Source organism: Ahaetulla prasina, chromosome 1 (assembly GCF_028640845.1).
Source record: "Ahaetulla prasina isolate Xishuangbanna chromosome 1, ASM2864084v1, whole genome shotgun sequence".
In the NCBI taxonomy this organism is placed as follows: domain Eukaryota; kingdom Metazoa; phylum Chordata; class Lepidosauria; order Squamata; family Colubridae; genus Ahaetulla; species Ahaetulla prasina.
Window position 1 is genome coordinate 192,410,761 of NC_080539.1, and position 27,594 is coordinate 192,438,354.

The 27,594-nt window shown below is 38.0% G+C and overlaps 1 protein-coding gene across 6 annotated transcripts in view; it reads left to right on the forward strand.

Annotated features, from left to right (window-relative positions):
• Positions 1-14,382: 14,382 nt before the first annotated feature.
• The window catches only part of IKZF2 (IKAROS family zinc finger 2), a 132,231-nt gene continuing 119,019 nt past the window's right edge, over positions 14,383-27,594 (forward strand). For 2 of the 6 annotated variants that reach the window (XM_058186114.1, XM_058186129.1), the window contains exons 1-3: positions 14,385-14,930; positions 17,450-17,498; positions 17,988-18,092. In XM_058186114.1, the coding sequence (XP_058042097.1) occupies positions 17,465-17,498; positions 17,988-18,092 (139 nt within the window). In that variant the 5' untranslated portion in view covers positions 14,385-14,930; positions 17,450-17,464. Of the gene's footprint in view, positions 14,931-16,233; positions 16,282-17,449; positions 17,499-17,987; positions 18,093-27,594 lie in introns of those variants that run through there. The other 4 variants (XM_058186146.1, XM_058186155.1, XM_058186123.1 and 1 more) reach the window with 3 other exon arrangements.

Here is a 27,594-nt window from a genome sequence, read left to right on the forward strand (position 1 = left end):
ATAGTAGTAAAAATGGAGAAATTAGAATTTGAGGGCGAAAGAAGATGTGGTTTATATAAATGAGCATAGAAATATTAAGATATGATTAAAATATGGAAAAAGAATATTTTGGCAGAAAGTGTAACTAAGTAAAATGTATTTGGATATGTTAAGTTCTGTAAAATGTGATATGGCCAATACTCTGTTCATAAACTATGTGTGGGGGGGGGGAGGGAATAAAAAATTAATAAAAAATTGATTAAAAAAAAGGAGTCTTACTACTCTCTAACAATTGCCTCCAAGTAAGGAATGCCTAGCGAACAGCAAAAGCTTCCTTCTTCCACACTCAACATTAGAGAGTTTCAGGAAGTGTAGGTAAAGGGCTGTAAAGCTCCCTGTCAGTTCTTTTGGAGGCAGATCACCCCCCACTGCTACATCACTGGCTTCTGCCTGGGTGATAAATGGTTCATCTGGATCAGGGTACTTGAGTATGGGTTCAGTTGCGAAAAGCTTCTTCAGCTTTTCAAAAGCAGCCTGACACACTGTTAAACACTACAGTGGCTGACTCGGCTTGGGTTTGGTTTTCCTTTCATTTTAACAGATCAATGATGGGCAGAGCAATTTGGCCAAAGGCTGGAATAAATTATCTGTAAAAGTTCACAAATCCTAGGAAGCTTTGCAGTTGCTTTAATGTGCACAGTGCCTCCCAATCAAGGACAATTCACACCCTGGATTCTGGATACATCTCTACTCCATCATGTCAGATCCGGCACCCTAGATAATCCAGTTTAGTTTTGTGAAACTCACATTTGGCACATACAATTGTGCCACACAGAGCTTCTCGAGCACTGTTCTCACTAATTTGATGTGCTCTGCCATAGTCTTCATGTAAATCAAAATGTCACTCAGATAGACCAAATCCACATATAAAATCTTCATGCAAGAACTTGTTTATCAACTGCATGAAAACCTCCAGGGCTCCCTGTAGTCTAAAAAGGACGATCTGGAACTGAAACAACCAAGGGGACAATTAAAAGCTGTCTTCCACTTATCCCCATTATTAATCTGCACCTAATAATAAGCTTCCCTCAGGTCTAATTTCGTGAAGATTTTCTCCTTGGCCAAGTGACCCAACATGACTTTCATTAGCAGCAGGGGGTATGTGTTCTGCACATAAATAGCATTTAGCTCTTGATAATCAATGTATAGTCTCTTTCTTTTCCCTGAAGAGTACAGGGGCTGCCATGCGGGACTTCGCCAGTTATATAAAATCCCTGGCCAAGTTTTTATCAATGACTGTCCAGAGTTCCTCTAGCTCCCATCAAATCATCAAATAAAGTTTGGGCTTGGGTTTGAGGGGCTCAAAACTCTTGGTCGGAGTTCCTTTACCACTTACTGGGAAGGATGTAACTCAATTGTTTCAGGTTTCCATCGTACTTTACTGCCAGGGAGGAGGCTGGTGCTCCCCCTGAAATGAGGGAGTTTCTGGTAGGGCCACTGGTGCTGGTGCAGTTACAAACTGGGCAGGCAGTCCTGGAACAGCAGCAATGAAAACTGCCATCATTGCTGCTGGTGCTCCTGGTGCAGAGGCTGATTCATCCTGGGCTGGCCGGTCATGCACTCCCAACTCCTGGAATCTCCCATTCAGGTGGTCGAGCACCAGGTCAGGCACTTCAGCCAAGTGGCCTCTGTCTGTGGTGTTGTCCAACTCCACAGATCATCAAGCTCAGCTCTGGCTCTCCTGGCTCAGGTGACTTTCCAACTACCCATAACCACTGGGCCCTGAATCCTCCAGAGGAGCTGCAGAGGAAAGCACTGGATTTTCCCCTGCTTTCTTTGGGTGGTTGCCAAGCTCCATCTGGTTGGCCTAGGCTTTGTACTGGGTTCCCGAGGCCCTGGGCTCTCCCTTTGGCTTGATTTTCTTTTCCCCTGGGTCCTTCCTAGGGAAGGACATGTTTGCACTATCTCCAGGTAGATTGCTTTTGCGGATCCAGCTTAGTGTCATCTGCCCCAACTTGGCTAGTTAGAAAGCAAGACCCTTAGGCCCATGGTTAGTTAAAGGTATACTTTAAGAAAGCCAAGCAGTTACAGAAGAAGTGAAGTTGAATCTGAGGGTTTCCTGCCCAAAGTATGTGGTTAACCTTTCCATGTCCCACTCCACCTCCTGGTTTTTAAGAAGTATCCAATTAGATGCTAACAATTCAGGGGTTATTTTATTAATTTATTATTGATTCTCTTTTTTATTAGTTTTATTGTTTTTAAACTGTTTTTTATATTTTATATATATATATATATATATATATATATATATATGTGTGTGTGTGTGTGTGTGTGTGTGTGTGTGTGTGTGTGTGTAGGTCTTTGGTTGTTCGGGTTTTCTCCCGTGTAAAATTAGAAGTGTCTTGGCGACGTTTCGACGAAGTCTCATTCGTCATCTTCAGGCTTCAGCTTCGTGCTTCTGGGAACAATGTGTGATTGCAGCTGTTTCTTCCTTTTTAACTGCTAGTGGGGGTTTGAACTGATTGGGTGGGAGCTTGGCTGTGCTCTGATTGGATGGAGGTTTTTTGTGCTCTGATTGGCTGGGGGTGTGTCCTGTTTGGGTGGGGGTTTGGTTGTGCTCAGATTAGTCTGAGTTGCAGGGGGATTTGAGCTGGTGAGCTGCATTGCTGTTGTTTGGCTTCGTGTTTGGGGCCGTGCTACATCTTCATAGTGGGTGTCAGTCTGTTGCATGTATGGATTGGAGGGGTTTGAAATGGCTAATGTTGCAGCTGTGGTCTGGCTTCTGGTCCTTGGTCGTGCTTCCTGATCAGTGTGGGTTTGGGTCTGCTTTCTGGGTGGATGTGTGGTGGTGACATCCTGTGTGGACCTCGTGAGTGTGGGTCTGCTGTCATTCCTCGTGTTAGGGACTAGTTTGTCAATAAGGGCGGGTTTCCAAATGGCTGGTAGGCGGGAGGTATCATCTCGTTTGTTTATGCTGTGTGGGTGTTTTTCTATCTCGATGGCTTCTCTGATTATTCTGTTGTTAAAGTGTTCAGTTTTGGCGATAGTTCTGGTCTTTTTAAAGTCTATATCGTGTCCTGTGGCTTTAAGGTGTTGGACCAGGGAAGAAGTTGGTTCCTCTTTTTTGACTGAGTTCTTGTGTTCTTCAATGCGTGCACTTATTCTTCTGTTGGTTTGTCCGATGTATGTGGTGGGGCAGGCGGTGCATGGGATTTCATATACTCCTTGATTTTCTAACTCAATTTTGTCTTTGGGGTTTCTTAGGATGGTGGATATTTTTTGGTTTGTGCAGAATGCTGTCTTGATGTTATGTTTGTGGAGGATCTTGCTGATTCTGTCTGTGGTGCCTTTTATATATGGGAGGAGGGCTGTGCCATTTTCTTGTTCTCTGTCTTGGATTTTAGTGGGGGGTTCTTTTTGGATTAGTTTGGTAATCTTATTTCTCTGGAATCCATTGGATGTTAGTACGTTTGTGAGTGTGTGTAGTTCGGTTTTTAGGTGTTGTTCGTCAGCTAAGTGTTTTGTTCTAGAGATGAGTGTCTTGGCTACGGAGTTGATCTGTGCTGGGTGGTGGTGTGAGAGTGCATGCAAATAGTGGTTTGTGTGTGTTTTCTTCTGGTAGATGGTGTGTCCTAGGGAGCCATTGGGTTTCTTGTAGACTAAGACATCTAGGAAGGGAAGTTGGTTGTTAACTTCTGTTTCCATGGTGAACTGTATTTTGGGGTGTAGGCTATTGAGGTGTGTGAGGAAGTTGTCAAGTGTTTCTTTCCCGTGTGGCCAGATTATGAAGGTGTCGTCTACGTATCTGAGCCAGAGTTTGGGTTTGTGATCAGATTTTTCTAGTGCTTGGGTTTCAAAGTGTTCCATGTAGAGGTTGGCAATGACAGGTGAGAGGGGTGATCCCATAGGTGCTCCTTCTATTTGTTTGTATTTTTGTCCGTTATAGATGAAGTATGTGTTGGATAGGCAGTGGTTGGTCAGATCTAGGATGTGCTTGGGGGGGTTATATTTGTTTTGGATAGCTGTCAAGGCTTCTTTGATTGGCACTTGGGTGAAGAGGGATATGACATCAAAGCTCACGAGTAGGTCGCTGGGCTGTAAGTTTTGTTTCTTTATGATATCTATGAACTGGAATGAGTTTTTTACATGTGAGGTGATGGATTCTGCATAGGGCTGTAGTTGTTTGGCGAGAAATTTGGCTATTATATATATAATATATAATATATATTAATATATAATATATATTATATTCTTGTAAGCCGCCTTGAGTCACCATGTGTGACTAGGTGGCAGTATAAATTTACAAACAAACAAACACTAATTGTTTTGGGAAACAGTCCCTGTCTCTGCAGCTAGCATTCCTTTCTTGTCCTTGAAGCAGCTGGTGTTTCTCACGGGACGGTCTGAGGCTTGGTTTCATTTCCTCATGGTATCCCCTGGCAACTCTCCCTCTCATTCCACCTGCAGTCCCGTCCCCCCATTTCTATGGCAGGCTGCCAGCAGCAAGCAACATGCAGTGTAGCGTAACAGCAGCCCTGACAATCGTAGCCATCCAAGACTACCAAACAAACCTGCAGGAACCTATTAACTCAGAAAGCAGGAAGAAAATTTAAGATAATAATGCAAGTAGGGAAAAAGGCTGTCATTTGTTCTTGTGTTCGCTGTATTTGTGAATGTCTACGTGTGCTTTAAATAAATTTTCTACCATGTTGCAAATATTCACAGAAATGAGTATGATTTTTCCACTGTACTCTTTTAAATAGACATGAACTATTATGGCAATTTTAATTGGTGCATACATAAGAATCATATAAAATTAAGAAACAGTGCATTACGATGGTGCCAAATTATGATGATTCATTACATGTAGATCAATATGATCTTTGATTTGATCATGCTTTTATGAGGATTCTATGTAGCAATTTCTTGGATAATGAGGATCATTTTTTTATTGATTTGAAAAAATGCTAGATAGCTATAATATTACATGCAAACTGCTGAAATCTGTAACATGATGGTGATTTTATCATGGATTCATGTCTTAATTCTAAGTTTATGCAGCATGTTGATATCAGATTTTCCTCCTTGCAATCTGTACTGGAAACCTCTAAATTCAAAGAACAAGAATAAAAAGTTCTGCTAAATAATGACTATGAGAAGAAAGGTGAAGATTATAATGCAATAACTCCAATGAGTACTCTGTTCTCAAAGGAGAAACCTATATACTATACAGATAATCCCAATTTATAACCACAATTGAGCCCAAATTTTCTTTTGCTAACTAAGACAGTTATTAAATGATTTTAGTCCCATTTTATGACATTTCTTGACACATTTGTTGTGAATCACATCAGTTATACAGTTGTTAAATTAATCTGGCTTTCTTATTGACTTTGCTTAACAGAAGATTGCAAAAGGTGATCACGTGATCCTGGGAAATTGCAACCATCATAAATACATGCCAGTTGCCAACCTTCTGAATTTTGAAAATGTGACTACAGGGATGCTGCAATGGTTGTAAGTGTGAAAAATGGTCATAAGTCAGTTTTTTCATTGCTGTTATAACTTTGAACCATTCACTAAATGAATGGTTGTAAGTTGAGGACTACCTGTACATATAAATCAACTCTAGGACAACAAAATTCTTGTTTACTTTTTACTGCTCCATCTGCAGAGACCTGGCAGCCTGTCTTTTTTGTGAAAAAAATCAGTTTGCTTCCCTTCACTGCTTTTGATAACTATTAACCTTATTACCAGTTTGAAAAATAATTCTCCCCAGTCACATCAAATACTGTTGGATCTGTAATTATGATGGCTTGTCAAGTGGTTTCAGATGGATGCTACATTAAAACAATACAGTATCAAGATAATTGCTGCAATGGATCAATAGTCTGGAACATAGGGTACTGGATTCAAATGTGATCAGAGTAGGGATCTACTATAGATATGAACCAGCAGTCTGCTGCAATTGCCAAAACACCAATATAGCCCTAAACTGTATCAACAGTGGGATAATGTCAAGACAACAAGAAGTGATAGTACTGCTTTATACCCTCCTGGTCAGACCACACCCAGAATCAGTGGTGGGTTCTAACCTGTGTTACCACCGGTTCGTTTCACGCACGCACACGCACTGCAATAACCATCATTTTTTTCCTCCCAGCTTGAAACCAGATTGAATTTTTCTTCCTACATTACCAAGAAGTATAAACAATCCTGATGATCCAGTCTTGAGCAATATTTATAGATGATAGATAATCAAAGATGTGACTATGTTGACCCCAAATAAAATCAATAATTAGTCGATTTCTTAAAACCAAAGCAGGGTAGAGAATATATCTATAACTTGATTTCTAAATAACTAGAAACTAATATTGAAAACCTTGTGATAAGTGCCAATAACTTTTAATGTTAAAAATATGAATTAGAATTAAGAATATGAATCCTGGAATTTTCCTTATGTAGTATGAAAATTACAGAAACAAATACAAATATAAAATTTAAAATGCTTCCATAGTTTAAATTCTGTATTTGTGTTTCATTGGTCTGAGAATGTAAATTTATTTAATTTTTTCCTATATAATGTATCCTGTTTCCCCCAAAATAAGACATCACCTGATAATAAGCCCAATCGGGCTTTTGAGTGCATGGCAATAAGGCCAAATGCTTATTTCAGGGTTCAAAATATATATATATAAGACATGGTCTTATTTACGGAGAAACACGATAGTAAAGTCTGGGAAATTCTTTTTTTACAAATGAAACATTAATTACAAAATAAATGATGTTTAAACCTGATGCTAAACCTATTTTTCAAATTCCAGTTAACTTTTCTTATTCTTTCTGCAAGAACTATTAAGTAAATATTAACATCAAGTCCTGAGAAAGAACAAAGAGTGAGAAGAAAACTTACCACCATCACATCCAAGCCAGTTCTGTTTAGTATAAGAAAGGCAGAGGGAAATTGTTAGCCTTCAACGTTCTGTTATTATATTCTGCAACAATTCTAATGCGAATGAAGACAAATATACTTGTCCCCAGGATAATGTTGCAGGATCCAAGGTCACTGGGACCAAAGGTTTAGTCTTCCAAGCTTTTGGACTCATGCTGGAGTCCTTTCTTGGGGAACTTCTCTCTCTCCAGAACGTGTACACTGGGCTGTTCTATGCATATTATGAGATGCCTGAAAACAGCCCCCTTGTCAGTCAACAGAAGTGCTGATTTACCACCAGCTTATCAGATATTTATCATCCAATGGTACAGCAGCACAAGGAAACAACAATCAACAGCTTAATAGCTGGCCATTGACACTCTAGTTATCAACTAAAAACCAGGCACCAATAAATACTATGCATAGAACAGCCCAGTGCACACATTCTGGAGAGAGAGAGAGAAGTTCCCTGCGATGGGCTCCAGCATGAGTCCAAAAGCTTGGAAGACTAAACCTCTTGGTCCTGGTGACCATGTCAGATAGCATCCTGCAGAATTATAAAAGTCTGTTTCTCTGCCTTGCCTACTTGGAAGGGCTGACATAATCCTGAACATCTCCATATTCTCTAATCAGAGAGGCATCTAAACTTGCCTTAGATTGTGGAAATAGTACCAGATCCTCTGGATGCCCTCTGTTTCCAGAACAACATATTGAAGCACTGCTACAAAATCAACAGCAACCATATATGTAAATAATAAAACTTCAGAATTCCATGGCAAAATTAACACAGCATTTGGGCCAAGGAACAACTCACTTTTTCTTCACTGTGTTGGAAGAAATATCCATATGGGTTCAGTTCCAAGTGAGGAGAAAGACTCTGGAAACATGGCAACTGATTGGAAAGATGATTTATTGATGAACAGGACCACATGGGTTTGAAGTCCTGGTGCAGCTGAACACATGGAGGGTTATTTATACCCTCTCTTGGGCCTTGCCCTTGAGCTTCCTGTTCCTGTGGCAAAACCATGTATTCTATTGGCTGTAGTCAGACTACCATGTGGAGTCATGTTTGTCTGGTGGAATCTTGGGCTGATGTAATGTCCCCAGGTGATTTCACAATGCATGTGCCCTGTTTTTAGATGAGTAGAGGGCTAATCCCATTATGTCCTGAGGGATCATGTCTTAATCCTATCATCCTGGAGCTGAAGGTCTAATTGTCTTGTAGATAGGCTGGCTCAGTGTTAATGTGCACTAAATATCTGCTGGGGGAAGGGAGCTGCAGGGAGCTGCTCTTTGTCTTTAAAACATGTTTCTCCTTTTCTCATCCAGGCAAATATAATATTCTGCCTTTTTAAAATTTCCTAAAATATTTCATTCTTCTACGAGAGGGGTGGGTGCTAACTTTCTACAATTGTCACAGACATTCATTGAAGAAATTTAGAATTAGGACAAATTTCTGGCTTTTACAACTTTACAGTAAAAGAGTTCCAGTAGTTCTTTCAGGGCCTGTTTCTCACCTAAAGGGCTCTTTGTGTGTATGTTCAAAACAGCAAAATGGTAGGTCTTGCATGGTGATCAAAGCCTTGCCCATTTTACATGTACAGCAGTATGATACGTATATACAAGAATACATGAGTACTCTCTCTTGTATATACGTATCATACTGCTGTACATGTAAAATGGGCAAGGCTTTGATCACCATGCAAGACCCATGCAAGAGAGAGTGCTTTGATTATGACACTGTATCCACTATCCCACATAAACACCTCAGTAGTCATCATTAATTGGTTCGAGATGAGTACCAAAAATTATGAGTACCAAAAAAGTTTTCTCATAAGGAATAATACAGCAAGTCACAAGGCAGCTGACACCAACAAATCTAGCTTGTGCATTGAGTACCAAGTAAACAATGAGTACCAGGACAAAATTTTCATGTCATAATGTGTTTTATTTTGTAAAGAATTTTTTTAAAAAAAACAAACATATATAAAACCATCTTCAATCCAAATACATTGTGTCGGTGGGTTGATCACCAATCTTTTGTGCAACTCGCCACATATATTCTAGTTAATTTATCTAATCTTGTATTTTATCAGTCTGATATGTATCTCAACACTGTAATTGATTAGTCTTTTAGTTAACTATGACATTTTATTCTCTCCCTTCAACAACTTTTCTAAATTAATATTATATATCTTCCATTCCATTCCCTAAAATCAATTATATAGTTTAACATTTTCCTTTGTTCTAACCTTTCTTAAGTCTCTTTAACATATTTTTATTTATTTATTACGAAATACGAATATACGAATACGAATAAATAATAAATATTTTCCCTTCTAACAATTGATAAAAGAGATCCCATACCTTGTAAAATTGTTTATCTTCCTGTTCTTTAATTTCTAATGTCAATTTACTCATTTCTGCACATTCCATCATTTTCCTAATAATTTCATCTTGCAATGGTAATTTTTCATTTTTCCAATTTTTAGCAAACACAATCCTAGCTGCTGTCAAAACATTTACACTGTAAATGTTTTTTCAACATTTAAAAAACTTTTAAAAAACATTTAAAAAACATTTAAAAAACTGTAAACAGTTTTTTCCCAAAGGCCATCACTCTGCTAAACAAATAATTCCCTCAACACTGTCAAACTATTTACTGAATCTGCACTACTATTAATCCTCCCATAGTTCCCATCACCAATCTCTTTCCATTTCTGACCGTATGACTATAACTTGTTGCTGGCAATCCTTATGATTTATATTGATATATTGACCATCAATTGTGTTGTAAATGTTGTACCTTGATGAACGTATCTTTTCTTTTATGTACACTGAGAGCATATGCACCAAGACAAATTCCTTGTGTGTCCAATCACACTTGGCCAATAAAAAATTCTATTCTATTCTATTCTATTCTAAATGTCATAATGTGTTGAGTACCAAATTCAATGTGTTTCAAAGCAGTTGAATGCCAAGGTACCACTATAAACCTTTATTTTGATAATGATTTGTTTAAGGGACAGAAATATTATGAGAAATATAGAGCTCCTGGTGCTAAGTAAGTATCCTATATCCATATGCAACTTAAAAAGAGCTATTAATAAACAAGTATCAAGATCCATCCCACCACTAAAAGACTCTAACAACAAAGAATGCAATGACGAAACAGTTAAAGCAAACCTCTTCATCATTTTCTTTGGCTCAGTTTTTGTTAACTCCGATAACACATATCCGACGTTCCCAAAACGTACCAGCAATGATTATGATGATTTAACTCATATAGATTTCACAGAAGACAATGTTGGAAAAGCTCTTCATAACTTAAAACCATCACTATCTATTGGACCCGATGGACTATGTGCATACAAACTTTCCATTAATATAGCAAAACCCCTAAGTATTATCTTTGATAAAGCTTTCACTACCAGTTCTCTTCCCAAACTTTGGTCACTAGCCACAGTCATCCCTATGTTCAAAAAAGGAGACCCCAGCTTAGTCGAAAACTACAGACCGATCTCCCTTTGCTGCGTCACCTGCAAAGTCATGGAATCTATCATCAACCAATCCATTACCTCACACTTAGAAACTAACAACCTACTCTCCAACAAACAATTTGGTTTCAGGAAAAAATTATCATGTAACTTACAACTTCTCCACTGCAAAAACATATGGACTTCAAATCTTAATCAAGGCAAATCAATAGATGCAATCTACATAGACTTCTGCAAAGCTTTTGACTCAGTAGTACACGATAAACTTCTCCTAAAACTAATATCCTATGGCATCTCAGGACCTCTCCACAAATGGATATCTGCTTTTCTGTCTAACAGACAACAAGTGGTCAAAATTGGCAATGCTTTATCAAATCCTGTTCCTGTGAAGAGCGGCGTCCCTCAAGGCAGCGTCCTTGGACCAACACTCTTTATACTATACATTAATGATCTTTGTGACCATATCTCAAGTAATTGTGTTCTCTTTGCTGATGATGTCAAACTATTTAACACCACAGACAATACTTCTATCATTCAAAACAACCTTGATCATCTAACTGCTTGGTCAAAAAATTGGCAGCTCCAAATTTCAACCAGCAAATGCTCAGTCTTACATATAGAAAAAAAGAACCCAAAAACTAAGTACATACTAGATGGACATTACCTTACAGATGACCCCCCATCCCGTTAAAGACCTTGGAGTTTTCATGTCAAATGATCTAAGTGCCAAAGCCCACTGCAACTACATAGCAAAAAAAGCTCTAAGAGTTGTAAACCTAGTTTTGCGTAGCTTCTTTTCCAAAAACACCACACTACTAACCAGAGCATATAAAACATTTGCTAGACCAATTCTAGAATACAGCTCGCCTGTTTGGAACCCTCACCACATCTCTGACATCAATACAATTGAACGTGTCCAGAAATATTTTACAAGAAGAGTTCTCCATTCCTCTGAAAACAATAAAATACCCTATCCCACCAGACTTGAAATCCTAGGCTTAGAAAACTTGGAACTCCGTCGCCTTCGACAAGAAAACTTGGAACTCCGTCGCCTTCGACAAGACCTAAGCTTAACTCACAGAATCATCTATTGTAATGTCCTTCCTGTTAAAGACTACTTCAGCTTTAATTGCAATAATACTAGAGCAACTAATAGACATAAACTTAATGTCAACCGCTTTAATCTAGATTGCAGAAAATATGACTTTTGTAACAGAATCATCAGTGCTTGGAATACTTTACCTGACTCTGTGGTCTCTTCCCATAATCCTAAAAGTTTTATCCAAAAACTTTCTAATATTGACCTCACCCCATTCCTAAGAGGACCATAAGGGGCGTGCATAAGCGCACAAACGTGCTTACCGTTCCTGTCCTATTGTTTTTCTTTTCTTCTTCCTATATATATGCTTATACCTCCTTATATTTACTCATATATGTGTTTATATACTATATAATCTTTTTTGTATGATACCTACATATATTGTTGTGACAAAATAAATAAATAAAATAAATAAATAAGTAGGATGAAATTGGTGGAGACTTTGAAATATGATTTACAAAAATAATTGCACATTAATGTGCAATTAATGTAATTAATGACAGGTATTATACATTTGACCAGTGGTGAAATCCAATTTTTTTTACTACCGGTTCTGTGGGCATGGCTTGGCAGATATGGCTTGGTGAGCATGGCAGGGGAAGGATACTGCAAAATCTCCATTCCCATCCCATTCTGGAGCCAGACCAGGGTGGTATTTGAACTACTCAAAATTTCCACTACCGGTTCTCTGAACTGCTCAAAATTTCCGCTACCGGTTCTCCAGAACCTGCCTGATTTCACCCCTTCATTTGACTCCTTTTATTTCAATTGTCAATAAAAGGTTATCAAGAATGGGAACCAATATCAAGATCAGAGTTAAAGTACAATTAAATCTTTGGAAAACTCCAGATTTAAGAGTTATTCCTTCTGAATTAATTAAGTCCGATGCTAATGATTAATACTGTATGCTTCACTTTTCATTATATTGACAAATAAAAGCAACTCTCTTTTCTAAGGCCAAATGATATAGGGAGCAAAGCTTCAAGTAATGTGAGGTATTCTGTCTGACATGTTTTCATCTCAAGCTCCAAAGACAGGTCTTTAAATATCCAAAGTTTATGTCATGTAAATGCAGCAGTGGAATAGGACAGGGATGGATTGAAATAAGAGAGATATTAAACAAGAGTGATAATTTTTGTTGCCTCCAAAAAGTTCTGTTTATCTTTAGCTTCTTTTATTATTGGCAGAAACCAATATGGTGACCACTTGAATTCCATTTAAGTTCTATTCTGCTACAAATTAGAAAAAGATAATAGGTATTAAAGGAAGCTGAGTTGTTTGGAATCCAATTTTATTATTGAAAGTATTTTAGATGTGCAATTTTTGCCTTAACCTTATTCACCATAAGCCCCTCCATGCAGTGTAGCTTCCACTTCCAAGCATCTGGAATTGGGCAGTGCATTCATCTTCACTCTCTTCCATTGCCCATAGAATGGTAGGAAGGGAGAGAAAGCGAAGCACCCCCCTTTCCAGTGCAAGCAAGGTAATTGTGGAAGGGCCTTCTCAGCCAACTACAGTATCTTAAACCAACAAACTCCCTTCCCCCCACTATACAAAAACCAGAGGGCTGGGCTTTGCTGGCCTGGGGGTGTGGGGAGGAATCCATTGAGCATTTCCTGAAAACATTGGTCTAGTAATATGAGAGGTATATATTTTAATAGATAATCTGCTTATCTATTAAAATGTTTGGTATAAGCATCAAAATTTACTATTAATATACCTAAAATCTGTTTTAGCCTATAAATCAATTTAGCACTATCAATGAAATTTACTTTTGAGTAGACATGCATTGCACACAGCAGGTGGCAGCATCTGACTAATCTTGAACAATTTAAGCAGAAATAAATCTTGTTAGACCTTGGATGGGAAACCACCTGGAAATTCCCAGGCATAAATTAGACTGGGAAGTCAAAAATCCGTTCTGGAAAGAGATAATGGCAAACTTCTTGTTAAGAAAATTTCAAGGCAGACATTAATCCAAGAATGGATAAGATTACAAAAAGGCTGAGTCAGGCCTTAGAATTTGTGTTGTATTTCAGTTCTCAGCAACCAAGCTTTGAGAAACAGTAAAAAGGAAGGTCCTGAATATATGGAAAATGCCCTTCCTTGAGTTGGCCACACTGAGTGCTCAGTCACAAATGGGGAAAACTACTCGAAATTTGGGACAGAACAAGATCAAGTATATCTGAAGAACTCTGGCTCTGAGACTTCTTATAATACTGTACTGTACTTGGATTAGAGATCTTGGTTTATTTCAAGTTTAAAGGCTGATTTAAAACCATATGCTTAACCTTGGATTAACTACTATTTTATTAAATTAACCCAATACTTACATTTGGCAACACTAAAATATGAACTGAGGGTAGCTACAGGGGTTCACACAATATAAAGATAAAATCTCTTTCCAAGCTGAGGGCTACTATTGGTGATTATATGGAACATACATTTATTTTTCTTGGCAACTATATGGGGATAATTTGGTACCTTCTGGGATATACATTATAGATATACAAAAAACCTTCCCAGTTTTTAGCTTACAGCTTTGCGAATTCCTAGGATCTCCCATCTCTGTATATAGTGTATCAAATACCGCTAAGATGTTTGAGATCAGCCAAGGATAGTACAACGCACTGAACCGCAAATCACGTGTTAGCCTAGTGTGTTTTGAAGCCTATCTGCTAGCGAGCCTTCAATGGACTATTTTGCAGTGCAATCTCTCTCCTTCTCTCTCTCTCTCTCTCTCCCTTTTACTTTATTCGATTTCGCTTCCGTGTTACACTTATGCTGAGACAGGCAACACTGGAAATACAGTGCCCAACCAGCAGAGTTTTACAGCAAGGAAAATGGAGCGGTAAAAGCCCCCTCCCCCGAAAGTTTATGCAGTGCCGGCAGTTGTCCCGGGGTCGCGGCGGGGCCCTTTCCCCGGCTCCCGCGGCGGAGCGGGGTCTGCCGAGGCACCCAGCACCTCCGCCTGGGAAGAGCCGCCTGAGCTCGGGAGCAAAGAGGCTGCGGGCGTGTTCGGGGACTTGTCCTGTAATCGATTGCCGAGTCAGCTGAGCAGCGCTGCCAAGCCAGACAACGCGCTTCCCAGATCGCTCTCTCCAGCTCTGAGTGTCTGGGTGAGACGTCTGTGATGCCTCTGTGTGTGTGTGAGTGCGCGAGCGAGCGAGCGTGTGAGTTGCCGGATCGGTTTCTCGGGGTTTGACCAGTTGTCCCAGGCTAACCCTGCTCTCTGAAGATGGAGGAAGTAAAAAACAGGATTACCCTTAGCTACAGATCCACTGCCTTAGTTTCCATAACCAACTGCGGGGCGCAAACACACGATCGCTAAGCCTAGGAAAGAAACCGAGAAAGGAAAAGACTCATTAACAAAACAAACAAACCGGGAGGATGGTGGAATTGTTTCCCTACACGCACTGCTGAGGTAAATCTTTGTTGGGCTATTTCTTCGGCTTGGCTGGTGGCGGATGGAAACAAGAACATTTATCTCTAGAAAAGCTGCCTGCCGGGCTCTGTCTTTAGTGTCGCCGGGGTGAATAGGTGTGTGTGGCTGCGAAGGGCAGGGAGGCGGACAAGGTCTGTCACAGAGGACCGCGCAATTATGGAGCATCTCTAACCTCGAGGTCAACAGGACTTGTTGCTTTTTAATCCCAAAATAAATCTTTAGAATAACATAAAGGTGTGAAAAGGTAGATTTGCATTTCTGTTTGGAAAACCATCTTTTAATGTTGGTCGATCTATCTAAATGAATACGGATTAAAGAATGCCTTTAAAAAACAGAATTCTGATTTCTAGGGGGTTAATCGATTAATTCGTCCCCAGTTTTGATACGGTTGGCTTTTGTTTTCTTAACTGAGCTGGGCTTGTCAGTTGCAGTTAAGAAGAGTCTCTCCTCCTCCGACGAAATCCCCTCGAAAGATAACACAATATTTCACGGCACACCACGCGTTCTATTTCAAAAATGCAGGGTTTAAATTAATTGACAGCGCGCGGAAAGAAACATAGACACCGGTAAAATTAGGAGATCGTTTTATTTTGCCTAGGGCCAAAAATAATTAGTGGCCTGACTCTCTGGATTCTTTTTTCTTCTTCTTAAACTCCGTGATCTACTCTTTTCAGTCTCCCCCCCCCCACCCCGTCTTCTTTTTCTTCTTTCCTCCAAGATTTTCCCCCCTTCCCTCTCGATTCTTAAGGAACCGGTGGATCAAGTTTTCTCTCGTCTGGTTAATCGCAGTGCTGTAGCTTTGGCTGACCTCTCTCTCCTTTTTTTGTTCTTCATCTTTCCTGAAAGTACGTGCCATTCCCAACAAGCCCATCCTGAAGGAGGGGGGGAGGAGAGAGAAGAAGCTTTCTTCTTCATTTTTGCTTTGTTTCCCTTCCGATCCGCTTGCTCTAAATGATCTACCTGTAAGTTTTCTTCATCTTCTCTTGAACCCTGGAGGAGGGAAGGGGGGGGGGGATGAGAAAAAAAGGAGGGATCTAACTTCCCTAACTAAAGACACCCCCACCTCGCTGTAGTTCCAAGGTATTGTAATTCCGTCTTTCTCTTCATTCTTGGCTGGGAGGAGGGGTAGAAGCTACTATCAGAATTTGGAAATGGTGAACAAACTTTTTTTTAAACCATAGAACTTTTCTTTTCTCTCTCTCTCTCCCCCCCCCTTTACCTTTCTATCCATCTCATTGGCTGGGATAGTATTTCTCTCCTCCCCCGTAGGCTTTAGGAACTTTTTCCCCCTTGTTGCCGTGTATGTTACCTGCTGAAGGTGGAAGATAAGGTAATTTTGGAAAGGCATGAGGGAATTGATCTTATGCTACAACATTTAGATCTCAAGTATTATTCTTAAAGCCATGTAAACATCAACACGATGGCAGCGTTTCCCGATGAAATCTAAACATTATACTGAGTATCTTGGGAATTTGATATGTTGTATGCCAAAGAGAAAGGAACGCAGCAGAGAAGTCTTTCTTTCTTAAGGAGGGGGATGAGGTAAAGGGAAGTGGTTTAGGAGACAAGAAATGGAGCTGCCTGTTTTCCAGTAAGTAATGGAGAAATTCCAGGAGCTGGGGCTAAATATACTTGGCAATCAATACAGAAATGGTTCATTGTGAATAATTTAACTGCTTGATGTAATAAGAGTTTTAAAGGCAAAAGGGAGCTGGGAAACTAGGAGGGGAAAATGCAATTCTTTGCTGGGCATGTTTTTTTCCTTTTAAATTTCACTTTAAAATGTTGATTATTTACCTTTTTACGTTATTTCATTTTTATTCATATAGTAAATGACTTGAGTGTCATCTAATATGGTTATTTGATTTCTAGAAAGTAATAGCTAGCAAAGTGCTTGAAGAAACTTTTGAGACTGCAGTAATGCATACAATCTGGAACTACTTTAAAAATTGCTCCAGGGTTAAAAACTTAAGCTAGAATAAACTGGTTCCTGTGCAAAAATGTTATATCAGTGTCATGGAAGCACACACTTACCATTTTTTGTTCACACCATAGAAGAGCCATAAGGGTAAGAAACTTTGTAGCACTGACATTTGACAGTACTTAAAAATCAGTCCAAAAATTCCTACATGAGATACTCAGATTCCCTATTGGATTTATTAACAAATATGCTCCTGCCTTTGCATAGAAGGAGCTGTTGATTGTTAAGACACTGGCAAGCCAGTTAACACATACCTGACCTAAATAGGATTTATTTAGTAATTATTTTAGTGTGTGATTCCCCCTCACCTCCTCCACAGGGTTCATTTTTGGAAAAAACTAAATTAACCTATTCTGATCACTGGGTGCTTTCAGAAAGATTCCAGGCAGAAAGCCTTCTGCTACACAAACATTGGTTTGATTAGCAATGACAATAAGAAGAGTTCACTAAGAAACCTAGATCTGTCAAGAGTTGACAGAGTGAGGGCATCTTTGACAGTGTATTTTTTATTTTATAGCACTGCACTTTGATTATGGAAGTGGAGGCGACTGATGGATACCTGCCCTGTAAGTATCAGTTTAGTTTTCTTGTCATTGTTTGGACTTTTGCCTTATTGGGAGATGAAGATAATTCTTTATTATCATATTTTATTTTTTGTTGATTTGGTCATTTCAGTGGTACTGTATAGATGTCTTAAAAGACAGGTGGTAGGCAGCCTATATGGAACATAATCTTTCCCTCTTTGTGTTTCTTTTAAAATAAATAAATAAACCATACACTGTATGCAAAGGAACTGAGTGTGAAATTGAAGGGGTGTGGACATATTTTTGGCCTTGTCCCAAGACCATAATATTAACCCAGTGTTGTTAATGTTGAGCAAGCCAATAAACAGACCTTTTTGCCATAACTTTTAAGCAGTTATAACCTACACCCTAGCCTTTAATGAATGAAAGAATCTAATAAACTTGGGAGCAAAATTACCAGAAACAGTTTTGTCCTGGGTGCAAATAACAGTTTTTCTAAATAAAAACTGACACTTTTTAAAAATATAATAGGTGACCATGACCTTTCACCTGAAAGGGAACACTCCAATGTGGCGATTGACCTTACTTCAAGCACACCCAATGGGCAACATACCTCACCAAGTCACCTGACAAGCAGTAAGTTATCTTTTAAAGTGTTTTGCATAATAGATTAATTAATCTCATCCAGTCTATGAGGTTGGTTTGTATACAAAGAACAGTGGGCAGATTGGTTCTTCATACTAATCTATACCTGAATATGATTGCTAATCTGAATTACTCCTAAATTGCTAAAGAGTTTAATAATGGTTAGTTGAACATTATAGAAAAACTTAAACTTGTTGGAAGTGGGGTGAGAAGTTCTTTTGTGATGCATTCATGGCTACAGATTAGTTCCAAGCAAAAAATATTTCAAAGTATTCAGAAAGTCCCAAAATATATTTGGTGGACTGAATGATTGAAAAACACACATAAAATGTTCTCTGTTACTGTTCCACCTTTCTTGCCTTTACTTTTTGAGCCTTTTCAAGATGAGTTTTATGTTGTTGGATGCTTGCAATATTTAAAATGCTTAAAAACGAAAATACACATTTCTTCTGGCTGTAGACACTTATTTATCAGGTATCTGTGGATTGTTTCATTATTGTTTGAAATGTTAGATATTCATCTGTTCTGGTTTATACAACTGAGAATTTTTATTTTATAACTTTTCCATCTGCCTAATTTTCTTAGCAACATATTTTATGTGGATTCCTCCATTTTTTTGTTATTTCACACTTGATCATCCTAATTATTTCAAGGTATTTTTTAAATTCTTTTTATATGGTTTATTGGTTTGGGACTGTAAGTAAATAGTTACATATTATTCCAGATTAAACTCTGCTTCAAATAGAAATATGTGGTAATAAAATATGATCATTCTATCATCTCTTTCTGAGAGGGAGCTGTTCCATTCAGCCATTTTTTTCTGTCCTTCGGCAAATTATGAGTAAAAAAAATGTTATGAGTGTGAATTGCAAGATTATTAAAAAGCACTCAGTTATTTACTTGTTGCTAATGATATGTTATTAATGTCCTGGACTAAATTTTATGGATTAGTCTCATGAGGAATATAAATAACATTTAAACTGAGGAATAGAAGTTTAGATATCATTTATGTTTCTTATGAAACTAGGAAGAGTGGAGTGTATAAGGAGGCAATATTTTCTCAGTGGGTTTTGTTTTGGTTAAATATTCCTAAAATATAATAAAATGTAGAAATAAGTTGATGTAAAAGACAGGAGATTTGATGTATATATTCCAGTTAATCTACTACAATATGTATTTTTTGTGGCCAAAACTGAGATCTGAATAGGTAATAATGAAAACTTTGGTCATTTAGTCTTATCTTGTTGCACCTCCAGGATTTAATTCTTTCAAATAAATAATAGAACAATTTGCACTGAGGCTCCTTTGAAAAGATCAATTGAGAACTACATCCCTTAACATGATCTTGGTTATTTGTATCCTGTTAAAACAAGAAGGAAACCCATAATAGGCAACTGACTTGGCTTTTTATATACTGTAAATATTGTGTGTACCAGACAGCAGAAAGGAAAAAAAAACTGCTTTTGAAACAAACCATTCTCACCCAACTGTATTAAAATTACATGCTTTGGAGATAGTGTTTTTCCCCGCCTGATATTTATTAGCCTGTGGCAATTCCAAGTGAGTAAGACTTGGCTACACTATGCTTGTTTTTATGTTTCTTCCAAACGGTTGCAGGTCAATTTTTTTTGGGCACATATTTCATAGATGTCAGCTTCATCTTTTCATTACTGCATCTATAATTACATAAACATAGATTATAGATAAAGCCAAGTTTTCTTCTTTTTAATAAGGATGCTACCTGCTACATTAGATTGGCTCATGTAATGTATTACATATACTTTAGTGAAAAAATGCTGTGTCTTGAATTATTAATTTGAGTACCTTATTGACAAGCTTGTAATTGAACATTGATGGGAAATATAAATAAGAAACAGGACTTGTCTCTAATTTTGTTTCAGTATCAAATAATAATACAACCTCTCATGGAACAAAAATTTCATTCATTGTATATATTGAAATTGCAATTGTATGAGCCTTTGCTACAACAGATAGGAAAACTCTGGACCATAGTTGGTTGAACAATTGTGATCAACCAACTGATCAATAAATTGATCAATAAATTCAAAGATACTGATGATACAAAGGATTGGGGATACTTCTTATTTTTGGTGGGGTCCAGGTAGTTTGAGATTTTATTCTGCTCTTGCCTGTGGCTGTCCTTGGTAGCTGTCCCAGGTGTCTGCCTCTAAAACTGAGTTGGCTTTGCCCTGGTCTGATCAAGCAGAAAAGATTACTGAGAGTTTTCACCTGTAGAAAAGATAAGTCCCTTGCTCAGTCTGAGGAAGTAACCGTAGTTAAAGGGTTGTAAGAGATGTTCATAACACGCTGATACGTGTAGCTCTTGGCATTTACATATCTAGACTCTGTTTCATGCTCAAAACATTTCTAGAAAGCTGAAAACAGCCTGTTGGAGATGCAGGGGTTTGGGGAAGTTTGCACTTGAAATAATTCAAAACAAAATGTTTTGTACACCCCTGTAATTTAGTGATCTCAGTCATTTCAGCACAGAGAAAAATACAGCACTGGAGAAAATTTAACACCTTCTGATTTCCTAGTGTGTGTTAAGAATCTTGGTATCATTTTACAGACAACATAGATACTATATATCTTAAACAGTGGTGGAGTCTTCCTCACTTCCTCTTTTACTGCTTCTGATGTTGAGCGAGATGTAAAGTTCTGGCTCTTGTTCTTCTGGCAGCCTCAACCATTGTTAATTAATGTTGCATTGTGTCTCTGATGTTTTCTTTCTCTTCTTTTGGGTCTCCCTCACGTTCTTCCTCGTAGTGGAGTGCTATGTGGTAAATAACAGTCTAGATTTGCACAAATGTTTCAAATAACGTTCTTAGCTGTGGCCCATCAGTTCATGCTCTTTGCTTTGCTCTGCTGTTGGATGTATCTGTTCCTTTTGTTTTTATGTATATGCTTCTTCACTTTCATAGAAATGATTGGCTTATATCTTGGGTTTTGTATCCTTATGCATAAAGAAAAGATTGGATTTGAAACACCAATATTTCTATGTGTGCTTTCTATGTATTTTTATATAGAAGAATGTGTGGACTTGAAATGGTGCTCTTCAAGTATGAACTCTTCATGGGGATTTGTATTAATATGATCAAATCACATTTGTAACGTGATGTAATGTAATGTTGGAAAGCTTTTGCTGTGCTGTCAATGGACTGTGGCTCAGTTCAAGTCTAAACTGTTGCCTGATTCATTTGGTTAATTCAGCCTTCTGAAATATGGTGACTCTTAGCTGTATAGCTCTTCAAATTCCATAATGCTTCAGTAATGCTGGGAATTAGGAAAGTTGGTGTCCAACACATCTGAAAAGCATTAAATTGGGTAACCCTGGGTTAACTGCATGAAAATATAAGGTATTCTTGCTCTAGGTCTGCTTTGATTTAATAAAGCATTTTTCCAATCAATTATCTGGCTTTCTGATCTGCATATCTAAAAAATGTCCAACTAATAAAATGAAGTATCGACAACTTATATTAATCATTATCTGCTGTTAACAAGGTTTACTTATAAGCTTCTTTCATATTCACATTTCTTCTACATTCTACATTCACTGCACAGCGAATGAAAATTATATTAACGATTTAGGTTATTTTAACTGAAGGACATTTTTCCTAAAGTGTACAATAAGGGCTTTTTAATTTTAATTGCTGCTTAATTGGTCCCCAATCTGGTGCTCTCATTGAAAAATGATCCTGAAGTTGGGAAAGATTGAAGGCAGAAAGAGAAGGGGAAGGCAGAGAATGAGGTGGCTAGATAGTGTCATTGACAAAATGAACATGAATTTAGGCAAACTCTGGGAGACAGAGGAGGACAGTGGAAGTCCTAGCCTGGTATGCTTCATATGGTCACAAAGACTTGACACATCTTAGCAACCACGTTCTGATGTTCCATTCATATTGAAAGATCCATTATATACATGGTAGTCCTCAACGTACGGCAGTTCATTTAGTGACCATTCGAAGTTACAACAGCACTGAAAAAAGTGATTTATGACTGTTTTTCACACTTATTATTTTTGCAGTATCTCCATGATCATATAATCGAAATTTGGATGTTTGACACCTGACATATATTTATAAAGATTGCAGTGTCCCAGAGTCATGCAATCATCTTTTGTGACCTTCCCACAAGCAGAGTCAATGGGAAAGCCAGATTCACTTAACAACTGTGTTACTTATCAACTGCAGTGACTCACTTAACAACTGTGGCAAGAAAGATCGTAAAATGGGACAAAATTCACATAACAAATATCTCACTTAGCAACAGGAATTTTGGGCTCAAGGATGGCTCATGAGTTGAGGACTACCTGTATACCAAGGTTTTATTTGTGATTTCTTTGTAAGTGTTGCACTTTGGTTCATTAACCTATTGCATACAAATTATTGTACAAACGTGTTGTTATTTTTCCACCTTTTCCAGAGAGTGACAAAGAAAAACTGTGGATTTACTTTAAACTATGACAAGAGTGCTTGCAACTTGAAGGTATCTTTGGAATTAATCTAACAAGCTGAAACTGGAAACAGTCTCCCATGCCATGCATGGCAAAAGTCTTTCCTCCCAAAAGCAGACTTAGGACTGAAGATGTTCAACTGGTTAAGAGATTCTGTTATTCAGGAAAGAAAACCATGTGTAATCCTGAAAAATGGAACTGATAAAAGCCATACCCACCCTCCACTACCAAAGTGTTACTATCCTTATCTTCAATAAAAGACATACAAATTGAATGAGTAAATACCTGGTATTTCTAATATATTCTGAGGGTGTTGTGTCTTTCACAAAATATTACACAAAAATCAGGTTGATTTCTGCATTAATCAACCTACTGGATTTACTATCCCAAATCTCAATTACAATTCCTTCATCATCTGCTGCTGCTTCCTTGAGCCTAGCACCATGGTGTACCAGGAAAGGGGGGGGGGTGTTTAAAAATGAAGCTTCTTCCATGACCATTATTTTATTGTAAACTAGCATAGTCAACTTAGTAAGAAATCTTTTTTTCTGTGAAAAAAGAGAATGCACTACAACTATTTATTTCAGCCCCCCCCCTTTTTTTTGTCTACAGCTCTTGTGATTTGAGTGTTTAGAGCCTGTGTTAGGATTGAGGAGAGTCCTGGTAAAGTCTATCCTTAGCCAAGAAAGTTTACTAGGTGACTTGGGGTGGGGAATGATCTTGCAACTTATCTTATGGGGTTATTTGCAAAAACTAAAGTATGCTGTCTCAAGGCACTTGAGGAAAATGGGGTAGAAATCTAAACACTTTCAGTTTCCAATGAAAATGGTATCATCAACGTGGTTCTCCATTTTAGTTAATGCACTTTGTCAGCAAACTTTGCTTTCACTCAGCCATGCATATACAACATGGCTTTTCAAGGAGGGGATCTGTCCAGGAAAAAAATATTGTAATAAAAGAGCTGTGTGTTCTACTTCCTATTCAGGCAACATCTTTAGCAAAATTATGCATATACATCCACTGAATAAACTAGAGTGGTTCTAACTCATAGGAATATTAGAAGCAAGAAAGAATGATTCTAGCTTATTATCAGTTTTGATGCTTCCAGTGCAAGATACAACATATTTTTTGAAAACATCAGCATAAGGAAAGAATTATGAAGTAAAGCATCTTTTAAAAGTATCAAGCTATTGGAATAGCCATCTATTCTTTGTTTTCTAATAGCACTAGATTCTCATTTATTTGTTAGATTTATATCCCATCTTGATCCAAAGTCACCAAGAGATTTGTCATGTGGCAGGATGACTTGAATCTGGCTCTCCTCGATCCTAGTTGTAACCTTAATTCACTGGCTCACTTTATTGAATTTGAATTTGATATAGAGCTAATGAATGTACCTGCATCATAAATGTGAATAAATTGCCTGCTGGTACAGGTAGTCCTCGACTTATGATCACAATTGAGCCCAAAATTTCTGTTGTTAAGTGAGACATTTGTTAACTGAGTTTTGTCCGATTTTACAACTTTCTTGTCACAGTTGTTAAGTGAACTACTGCAGGTGATAGTAACCCAGTTGTAAAGAGAATCTGGCTTCCCCATTGACTTTGTTTGTCAGAAGCTTGCAATGTCTGTTCTGCCCCTCACATGACATTGGGACACAGAAACAATCATAAGTATGAGCCAGTTGCCAAGTATCTGAATTTTGATCATATGATCATGGGGATGCTGCAAAGATCGTAAGTGAAAAATGATCATCAGTCACATTTTTCAGTGCCTTTGTAACTTGGAACAGTCTGTAAATGAACTGTTGTAAGTTGAGGACTAACCTGTAAATGACTGACACAGTGCAATTTGAAGTTTTTATTTATTTATTTTTTATTTGTCACACAGTATATATAACATAACATAACATAACATCAGAGTTGGAAGGGACCTTGGAGGCCTTCTAGTCCAACCCCCTGCCCAGGCAGGAAACCCTATACCATCTCAGTCAGATGGTTATCCAACATTTTCTTAAAAATTTCCAGTGTTGGAGCATTCACAACTTCTGAAGGCAAGTCGTTCCACTTATTAATTGTTCTAACTGTCAGGAAATTTCTCCTTAGTTCTAAGTTGCTTCTTTCTTTGACCAGTTTCCACCCATTGCTTCTTGTTCTACCCTCAGGTGCTTTGGTGAACAGCCTGACTCCCTCTTCTTTGTGGCAGCCCCTAAGATATTGGAACACAGCTATCATGTCTCCCCTAGTCCTTCTTTTTGTTAAACTAGACATACCCAGTTCCTGCAACCGTTCTTCATATGTTTTGAAGAACGGTTGCAGGAACTGGGTATGTCTAGTTTAACATATATAAGCATAAGCATGAAATAATTATATAGTATATAAGCATATATATAAGTATGAGTATGTAATAACTATATTAATTGGATATAACGAAAGGAAACAATAGGACAGGAACGGTAGGCACGCTTGTGCTCTTATGCACGCCCCTTACAGACCTCTTAGAAATGGGGTGAGGTCAATAGTAGAGAGTTTTTGGTTGAAGCTTTTGGGATTTTGGGAAGAGACCACAGAGTCGGGTAGTTCATTCCAGGCATTAACAACTCTGTTACTGAAGTCATATTTTCTGCAATCAAGATTGGAGCGATAAACATTAAGCTTAAATCTGTTGTGTGCTCGTGTATTGTTGCAATTGAAGCTGAAGTAGTCTTCGACAGGAAGGACATTGTAATAGATGATTCTATGAGTTAAACTCAGGTCATGTTGAAGGTGGCGGAGTTCTAAATTTTCTAAACCCAGGATTTCAAGTCTGGTGGCATAAGGTATTTTGTTGTATTCAGAGGAGTGGAGAACTCTTCTTGTAAAATATTTCTGGACACGATCAATTGTATTGATGTCAGAAATGTGGTATGGGTTCCAGACAGGCGAGCTGTATTCAAGAACTGGTCTAGCAAATGTTTTATATGCTCTTGTTAGTAGTGTAGTGTTTTTGGAGAAGAAGCTACGCAAGAGTAGGTTAACAACTCTTAATGCCTTTTTTGCGATGTAGTTGCAGTGGGCTTTGGCACTTAGATCATTTGATATGAAAACTCCAAGGTCTTTAACAGGGTGGAGGTCATCTGTAAGGTAATGTCCATCAAGCTTGTACTTAGTGTTTAGATTCTTTTTTCCAATATGTAAGACTGAGCATTTGCTGGTTGAGATTTGGAGTTGCCAAATTGTTTCAGTAGTGGCTAGGTCTGGTCATCACTTGCCAGTTTTCATAAAATTGCCCTTGTATGCCTCCCTTTTCAAACTAACAAATTGTATTAAAAGGCTTATGCTTTCGTAGCTACAGCTAATTTTATCAATGCAATGGAATGACTAGACTGATGTAGAATTTGGGATTCTATTTAGGTTCAGGTGTGTGGGGGGGAGCAGGGAAGGCAACAATACAGTTTGTTAGTCTGAAAATTTTTTATGGGGCTCCTTGTGACTCTGTAAACTTATTGGGAAAGGATAACAAATGCAGCCCCATTTTTTTTGAAAAAAGACAAAATACTATGTAAAAAGGAGAGATACGAAAATTATGTTCTCTTTTGTTTTGGAAAAAAAATACTATTGATATGGTTGGGATGGAGGATGCACACACATAGAGACATACAACTTATACACATATTCATATTATGTGTCTTACTTTATCACATACTGTACACACATATTTCTGCAGTGCTTGCTTGCTTCCTTATCCCACAAAATAAAAAACGACCACAGTTGCTGGAATTGCATTCTTTCTAGTTTTGGATAAAAGCTGGAGGGTTTATCTGCCCCAGGGATAACTAAATGTGTAGGGTACTATGGATTGGCCAAGAGCAGCTCTGGTCTATTCTCCTCTGGACAGGGTGCTTTGCCCTGTTGGCTCACAGAAGTCAAAAAATGTTCCTTGCTTTGATCTGGGATATTCAGAAATAGCAGCTGTCTATTCTGCCCCTGACAGAGTTTTGTAGGGGAAAAATACTGTGCTGTACCCACGTGTAAAAAAGAGAATTTACCAATTGAAAAGTTAAGACACCACTGCTTAAATAAATAAATGTTTATTCTTTTTCTGATTTATTCTGCATTGCTGTAACTTCCGAGCCAGCATTTGCCTTCAACCAGTAGTTTCATGACTGAAAATTTGTTCTGGCCAAATAAATAAGGATTTCAGGACAAACCCAGTCTTTCCCCAAATTATTAGTTTTTAGAAATGCTGGCTTAGACTCATCATAAACTTAAGCATCTATGATTGTTGTAAGTTTTTGTTAGATTTGTCCAGGTAATCTAAATTCCTCAAGTTAAATAATGGAAGATTGGAATTGGTAACAGTGACGCTCCAATTCCCATAAGAGAGATGATTTTTCTTCCCTCTTTCTTTGTTCTGCCCCAATCTTTTAGTGGAATTTTACCAAAATATTCAAAAATCTGAACTGCCCTGTATGTTTCTTGCATGTATATTTTGAGAGCACATACAGTATAGTGTGTTCCTTAGTGGCATGTTATGTTTTTCTTCGTACAAAAGGTACAAGATGTGGATTTAGCTCTTCTTTATTAGTTTGTGGTCTGTCTGAGCAAGATTTCCAACATTTCATCTATGTTTGCCAATTTGTCTGATAATAGTGATTAAGATGCTGGTAGTGAAAGTAAATTTATTGGATTTAATTTTTACCCCTACTCCTCAGCCCTTTAAATTGGGGTCCTCAAGAAAAGCTTCTCCATGATGAATCCACAGTTATATGCAGTTACTTTCCTTGGAGTATTAATATACCAGACATGACTCATCTGTTGGCATATGATATGATCCCACTTAATTTGCATACTGTAATTGTATAGCAATGCAGCAAAACTTGTTTGAGACTATTTCTTCCCTCACACCATAAGTTTGTCAAATTTCATTACTGGGTGTAATGCTTGTTAAATACAGCTTACTAGTAATAGATGTGAAATTATATAGTGTGTTGTATATGTACACAAACTTATACACGTACATAAATATGCTTATTCCTTT